Source organism: Tupaia chinensis, unplaced genomic scaffold (assembly GCF_000334495.1).
Source record: "Tupaia chinensis unplaced genomic scaffold, TupChi_1.0 Scaffold000239_1, whole genome shotgun sequence".
Lineage (NCBI taxonomy): Eukaryota > Metazoa > Chordata > Mammalia > Scandentia > Tupaiidae > Tupaia > Tupaia belangeri.
In genome coordinates, this window is record NW_006159717.1 from 1,180,492 (window position 1) to 1,188,022 (window position 7,531).

General features: G+C 47.8%; 1 protein-coding gene across 1 annotated transcript in view; it reads right to left on the minus strand.

Annotated features, from left to right (window-relative positions):
* Nucleotides 1–1,269: 1,269 nt before the first annotated feature.
* Nucleotides 1,270–7,531, minus strand: part of ZMYM1 (zinc finger MYM-type containing 1) — a 40,197-nt gene continuing 33,935 nt past the window's right edge. Inside the window, exon 10 of the mRNA XM_006148698.3 lies at nt 1,270–1,658. Within this exon, the coding sequence (XP_006148760.2) occupies nt 1,599–1,658 (60 nt within the window). The 3' untranslated portion in view covers nt 1,270–1,598. The remainder of the gene's footprint in view (nt 1,659–7,531) is intronic.

The window sequence follows — 7,531 nt, forward strand, 5'->3', positions numbered from 1 at the left end:
TCCTGCTGAGTTCAGGCGAAGAGGGGCAGTCAGGGGCCGGGGGCTCAGTGGGAACTTGTGTGTAGAGATGGAGGAGCATTTGGTTGACAGCCATCTGGGAAACTTCTTGGATTCGACTTCAGAGGGTCCCTGGGTTGGGGAACCACTGGATGGAGAGGAATGACCGCCTCATTGATGAGGTGGAGGTCCTGAACGGCGGCACACCCCTGGCTTGCAGACTAGGAGGATAGGAGTGTTGCCTGGAGAGTCTGTAGGAGTGAGGAGTCCCCGAGCGAGTGAGAAGTCAGGTGATAATAAGCTTAAGGGCTTTATGATGTGTTTCAGAGATAGGGAATTGGGGTCAAGAGGGAAACTTGGTGGGGTCCTTCAGGCAAATAAGAATTGGAGTGTGGTGGGAGGCCACAACCAGTTCAGAAGTGTCCCAGACAACAGGGTCAACTTCTTCAGGGGGACGAGGAAAGGAAGGAGGGCTGGAAAGCTCAGTCAATGGATGGGCAGATGAGAGGGAGGAGAAAGTGAGAGGCAGGGGCTGCAGCCGGAAGTTGGGAGGTAGCTTCCAACTGGTGAAGGATGTCTCTGCCCAGGAGGGAGATTGGGCATGATGGCATAACTAGGAAGGAGTGGGAGAAAAGTCGTTCCACTGTATGGCAGGCTAGGGTGGTTGTCCTAGGTGGGCAGGAGGGTGTGCCATCTATTCCTGTGACTGAGATCTGAGAAGGAAAAAGTGGCCCCAAATGGGAGGGCAGGACAGAGTAGTAGTCCCTGTGTCCACAAGAAAGGAGATGGACTTACCCTGGGCTCGAGGGTGATGGGGGTCTTCCAGTCTGGGCCTCTTCAGTCAGTGGCTAGCCAGGACAGCTCCCAAGAGGGGACCACCTGGCTGACTTGTCCCCCACGTGGAGGCGCCAGAAATGAGTCAGGCATTGGGCAGTCACTGCCCCAATGACCAGGCTGTTTGCTTTTGGGGCATGGCTTGGTGGACAGTCAGGGGCAAGGACATTGTCGAGCCCAGTGGCCCGTGTTCCCACACAGTCCCGGGGGAACAGACTTAGACAAGGGAGCCCCATTCTTGTGCCCATGTGGGGCTGCTGGCCTCAGGGCTGCTATCAGGGCCTGAGTTTGGAGTGCCACCTTGTGGTGAAGGCGGACTTGGCGTTCAGCCTGAGCAGCTTCCTCCCAGGCATTGTAAACCTTAAATGCCATTTTCACCAGATCCAGGATTGGGAGTCTGAGGGCCGTCCTCTGCCTGTTTGTTTTTCTTTTCTTTTTTTTTTTTTTTTTTTAATAAATATCTGGCACTGACTGGGTAAAAAAGTGAGATGCCAAAACTGTGGCCCCAGCTGGTGAAGCAAGAGCTAACTGTGTATGAAGGGTTAAGGCCTCTGTAAGGTGACTGAGGAACACAGCTGGGTTTTCATCTGGCCACTGGGTAATTTCCCAGTTTGTCAAAATTGACAGTTTTGTTAGAGACATTTGTTAGAGGCGTGTATTCCAGCCAGGAGACATTGGACCATGTGATCTCAGTTTTTTGGGCCAGTTTCCTACCTGATAGCCCCACTGAGGGTCGGTAATAGGAACTGCTTGTCCGACTGGAAGAGTCAGGTCTGCCAGGCGAGCTTGGTCTGCATGTTCTTGGGCTGCAGCCTGGGGTCTCTCATCTGCAGTAAGGGTGGAGGGCGGGATTACATAGAGGTCATGCCAAGTACAATTATAAGCTTGAGTAAGATGGCAGAACTCTTTGATAAAAGCTGTGGGGTTAGCAGAGAAAGAATTGAGTATTTTTCTATTTGAGATAGATCTTGGAGAGAGAAGGGAACATGGACCCTAAGAATACCCTCCGTTCCTGCCACTTCCCAGAGAGGACAAAGGTTAGAACGGTGTGTGTGTGTATGTGAACCAAATGGAGACGTGAGGAGGGGATGGGAGCAAAGGGCATGGAGGAGGCAGTGGCAGCAGCCTTGAAGGCAGAGGAGTGGTAGGGCGGGCTGGGACTGGTGGCACTGAAGTAGGACTGGGGTATGATGGGGGGGGCAGGAAGGAGGGGAGGTAAGAGTTTCGGGTGGCTCCTCTATAGGAGAGAGATTGGCCTCTAAGAGAGGTTTGGTCTTAGACTGGGGTTCTGGTTGCGAGAAGGACTTGGGTGGTAGTGTAAGAGGTGCAGAGGGAGGGGTGGGAGTACAGATCCCTGAAGGCTTGGACAGATGGAAACTGACCATTTGCCTACCCTTCGGCAATAGGTATCTAAATCAATGAGGGTACTGTAATCAAAAGTCCCCTCAGGAAGCCATTTAGACCTGTTGTCCAAAGGTATTTTGGCCAGGCCACAGTGGAATAGAGTATCAGCTGCTTACAGCATAGATCCTGAGCAAGTCGAGTCCTAATTTGCTGAGGTTACAGAGCAGACAGCTCAGGGGCATCTGTGGCTCAGTGACAGTGAAGGACTCAGCATTACCCATTATGTCTGGGACTCAAGTGAGCGGAAAAGGGAGAGGCGTCCCTAATCTCTTTTTGCGCTCACAGAACAGAATGGGGGATGGGCAGATCAGGATGTCTCCACAAACCCCTGAGCTCTAGGAGTTGGAGGGTACCCTGACACAGTCACGTTTTCCGACAGGGAACCCAGACGTTTGAGTCCCAGCAACCATGGGCAGGCGGGATTACGGTCAGAAGGCCAGGGCAGGTGGTTAGTTGGTGGTTGGCTGGTTAGTTCCTGGTCTAGGGGAGGAGAGGCCCTTATGGGGACTGCGGGACACAAATTTAAGGATTTGTGTGCCAAATATAAGGAATGGGCTGACCACACGAGAAAATTGAAATGTAGAGCCTTTATTGGGAGTGCTTCCAGGCAAGGTTTGCTGGTCTGACAGAGAGAGAGAAGGGGAGACAGGCCAGAGAAGTCGTACCCTAGGGCTGGTTTTAGTGATTTTTATAAGGGTATAGGGAGGGAAAGTGTCTTAGAAATAGGAACGGTCTGTGTATGATAAAGGTTTAGCGGGAGAGCAGACTGCCATGTCACGTAAGGTCTGATACCGTGTGCAAAGTAGAGCACATGTGCTACATCCGGGTTAGATCAGAGTGCAGTGCCGGTCTGGTGACAAGACTAGATCCGGGCTGAATCAGGTGACGGTGGCCTGGTGTCCCACTCCCACATCCAAGCTGCCCAGGCCTCGGACCTAACAAGAAATCACCCCTGAGGAGGGGTGGTGGGGGCCACATGGCAATCCCTTCTTTTCCATTCTCTTCCCTTGGTATTTCATTTTTTGCTGCTGCTTCCTTTCCAATTGCCGTCATGTCCCCCAGCCCTTCATGTCATTTGGTTTCATCACATAATCATCATCCTTGTCATTCTCTCATTATTTTGTTTTCTCCTTCGAGCCTAAGTTTCCTCGTTCCATGTGGGAATGCCTTCACTCCCACTCTTCTGCATGCTAACTGCAGTTTTCCTACTTTTTTTTTTTTTTAAAGAGATTTTTGCTATAGGGCTCATATGCTTGCCAGAAAGAGACACTCCCTCCAGAGGCCATAGCCACACAGCAGTCCCTTCTCCTCCATTCTCCTCTCAGCATTTTGGGCATGCATGCACACACACCTGGAATGAGTTTTAAGTTGCCAGGTCCGGGACTCAAACCATGGTCAACTACATGAGAGTTGACCATTATATGTAACCATTACATTATCTGCTGGTCCTGGTTTTTCCTCTTCAGTCTTTTTCTTTCCAGAGCAAACCTGTTCATTACATTTACATTAACTTTTATTTTTGGCTATAGGTCATGTGTGCCTGCTGGAGAGATATGAGTGAGAGATCTGCCCATCCCCCATTCTGTTCCGTGAGCACAAAAAGAGATTAGGGACGCCTCTCCCTTTTCTGCTCACTTGAGTCGAAAGTGAGAAATTACTTCAGGGGATGGACTCACCACAGTTCCTTTTCCTCAATTCTTCTCTCAGGATTTTGGCCATCCCCACACATGCACCCAGTGTTCTTCAAGCCACCATGTCTGGGACTTGAACCGTGTGGTTGGCCATGTAGGATCCAGCAGCCTTTACCTCTGCAGCACTTCCTGATCCAATGTTCATTATTTTTAAAAAAAAATTATGTATTCATTCATTTAATTTGACCAGAGAGAGAGAGAGAAAGTGAGAAAGCAAGCCACCAGATTTGAGACTCGAACTGCAGTCGGCCATATGGGAGCTCAGTGCCCTAAACTACCACACCACCTACCAGCTTCAGTTATTATTATTTTTTAAATTTAACCAGAGAGAAACAGAGAGAGAGTAAAGGAATGTGAGAAAGCAAGCCACCAACTCTGGGACTTGAACCATGGTTGGCCATGTGGGAATCCAGATCCTTAAGCATCATGCCACCTGCCGGACCCTGTTTAATTTTTTAAGTTTTGCTATGTGGTGTGTGCACTTGCTGGAGAGAGAGAGAGACAGTGAGAGGGGAAGTGAGATAACACCCCCAGGAGGGATGGTCACACCACAATTTCTGCTCCATCTCTCCCTCCTTTTTGGAATTTTGGGTTCATACACAAGGTCTTGCTATGCCATGATTCTCCTACTTCAGTCTCCCAAGTCACTGGGACGACAGGCCATATGCCCAGCTCTTTCAGAGGGGTCTGGCTACCTTGCCTTCACTGGCTGCTAACTTGCAAACATTTTGCCTCAGCCCCCTAAAGAGCTGGGATTATAGGCTCATAATTACCCCTAGTTTTGGGGGTGGGCAGGGTATCAGACCAGGGCGTCCTTGTGGCTGCTAGCTGCCAAGGCAACAGCATCTATCAGCACATGCTCTCACAGTTGTGATATATACGTTTTGTTTTTTTAAAAAACCTTTTTTAGAACGATTTAATTTTATTAGCATTATTACTTTTTTAAAAGAATTATGTTATTTAACTTTATTTATTTGACCATAGAGGGACAGAGCAAGAGAGAGAGAGGGAAAGTGAGAAAGCAAGCCACCAGGTTCAGGACTCAAACCATGGGAGTTCAGTGCCCTCAACCACCACGCCACCCGCTGGCCCCTAATTTTATTTATTAGTATTATTATTCTTCAATTTGTCTAGAGAGAGAAAGGATGAGTGAGAAAGTAAGCCACCTGGGGACCAATAGTTAGCGCAATGGCTATGTTGCTCGACTCCCATGTTGTCGACTGCAGTTTGAGTCCTGGACCCGGTGGCTTGAACTAATGCCAGATGTGTGTATGGGCGTGCCCAAGATCCCGAGAGGAGAATGGAGGAGAAGGGATTGTGGCATGGCCATCCCCCCTTGGGGGTGACTTCTTGCTTTCTGTCTCTGTCTCTCTTTCTGGCGAGCGCATGTGCCCTATAGCAAAAACCTCTCCAAAAAAGAGAAGGAAAAAAAAAAAAAAAGAAAGCCACCTGTGCCTAGACTTTAACTGCGGTCAGACATGTGGGAGTCCAGCTCCTTAATCACTGTGCCAACTACCAGTCCCATGTGCTATATATGTTAAAACCAACTCTATTTTGTTTTAAGGTTTGTGCCATAGGACATGTATGCTCACTGGATAGAGACAGAGACAGCAAGGGGGAAGTAAATAGTCATCCCCTAGGGGGCTATGCTGCAATCTCTTTTCCTCCATTCTCCTCTTAGGTTTTTGGGCACACATGCACATGTGCCCAGCATGATTTTCAAGCTCCCAGGTCTGAAACTTGAATCACAGTCAGCCATGTGGGAAACCAGCACCTTAGCCACCATGCCACCTGGTGGCTCCAAAACCCATTCTTAATTTTTTAAAAGTAAACCAGGGACCCAGCAGTTAGCGTAATGGCTATGTCGCTGGACTCCCACGTAGTCAACCGCGGTTCGCGTCCTGGACCCGGTGGCTTAAAACTCACGCCGGGCGCGTGTGCGTGCGTGCCCAAGATCCCGAGAGGAGAATGGAGGAGAAGGGATTGCGGCGTGACCATCCCCTCTGGGGGGTGATTTCTCGCTTTCTGTCTCTATGTCTCTCTCTGTCTGTCTGGCGAGCACACGCGCCCTATAGTGAAAATCTCTCAAAAAAAAAACAAAAAAGCAAAAAGTAAAGCACAAAATAAATCCAAGAATACTATAGAAATCATGACTACAGAAGACGAAGAAACTAAACATAGGTATCCAGAAGAAATTAAGACCATACTTTCCACAATTCAAAGCAAATCAATTTGGAAAAAAAGCCTCAATGAAAGGGATGCTCTTTCTAGAAAAATGACAAATTATAAAAAAGTAATGAGAGAGAGAAGAAAAACAGCCAGAGAAAGATACCAGAGAAGTAAATATTCCTCAGGAGAACAAAAAAATCCAAGCTCAGCTGTATCTATCAAATTCTTTTAGATCTCTGCAGAACAGATTCCCTTTGTTATTTAAATTTTTCTTTCAAAGAAAGAATATTCTTTTGGGATTATTTGAGAAAGTCTTGTTTTCACAAAGTGGCTTAATAATTCCTGTTGTGTCATTTAGCTGGGATGTATATTCCAAAACCACAGCAATATTTCATCTTGATGTTTAAATGCTCACAGCTCACAGGAAATGAAATACAAATGGCTCAAATATATACCCAACTTTATTCTTAAGTGAAAATACAAAATCCCACCAAAATTAAAGTATCAGCTTTCAACTAACAGATGTGCAAAGATCAAGACGCTTTGATATCATTATTTATAAAGATTCAGGAAAGGCTAGCCAGTGCCGTGGTGGTTAAGGCAGCTGGAGTGCACATTTCCGACAGCGTGGAGTCCTGGACCTGGGACACTGGAAAAAGTGCGGGGTATGTGTATGTGTGTGCCCAAAAATCCCAAGGAAAGAATGGAAGTGAGGGACTGCAGCATGGCCATCCCCAAAGGGGGATATCTCACTTTCCCTTTCCTTTTCTCCCTCTTTGATGAGCACAAGCACCCTACAGCAAACTGAAAAAACCGGAGATGAAGGAAGTAGGTACTCTTGGGCACTGCTGGTGCCACTGTAAGTCAGCTAATCCTTACAGAAGCAATGTGCCGATATTTATCAAAATAAAAATGTACAAATCTTCTGACTCAGCAGTTCTAATTTTAGATTTTATTTATAGTCACTGACTCAGTGCAACAAAGACTTACGTAAAAAGTTATAACATAAAGCATTATTTATAAGGCCAAAATACTGAAAAGAATGAAAATGTCGGTAAGGATTGTTCAAATATATTACGGTACATTCACATGATGAAATCTGCAATTCCAAAAAAAAATGAGAATCACGGGCCAGTCCTGTATGCAGCAGTCCACCACTTTGTACATAAAGCCACATGGCCAACAAGGGTTTGCGTCCAGGGCCCCAACGGCTTGAAAATCACACTGGGTACATGCCCTAGGGTATGCTCGGGATCCTGACAGGAAGGAGACATGTAGGAAAAATGACTGGTGTAACCATGCCCTGGTGATGTCATGCAACCTCTAGCAACTGAAAGAAAAAATCACAGAGGGGGGGCTCACGCCCCTCCTCAGCGCAGCCGCGCGCCGGGAACGGCCTGGCCGGCGCCCCCCCACTCCGGGGGGAGCGCCACGCG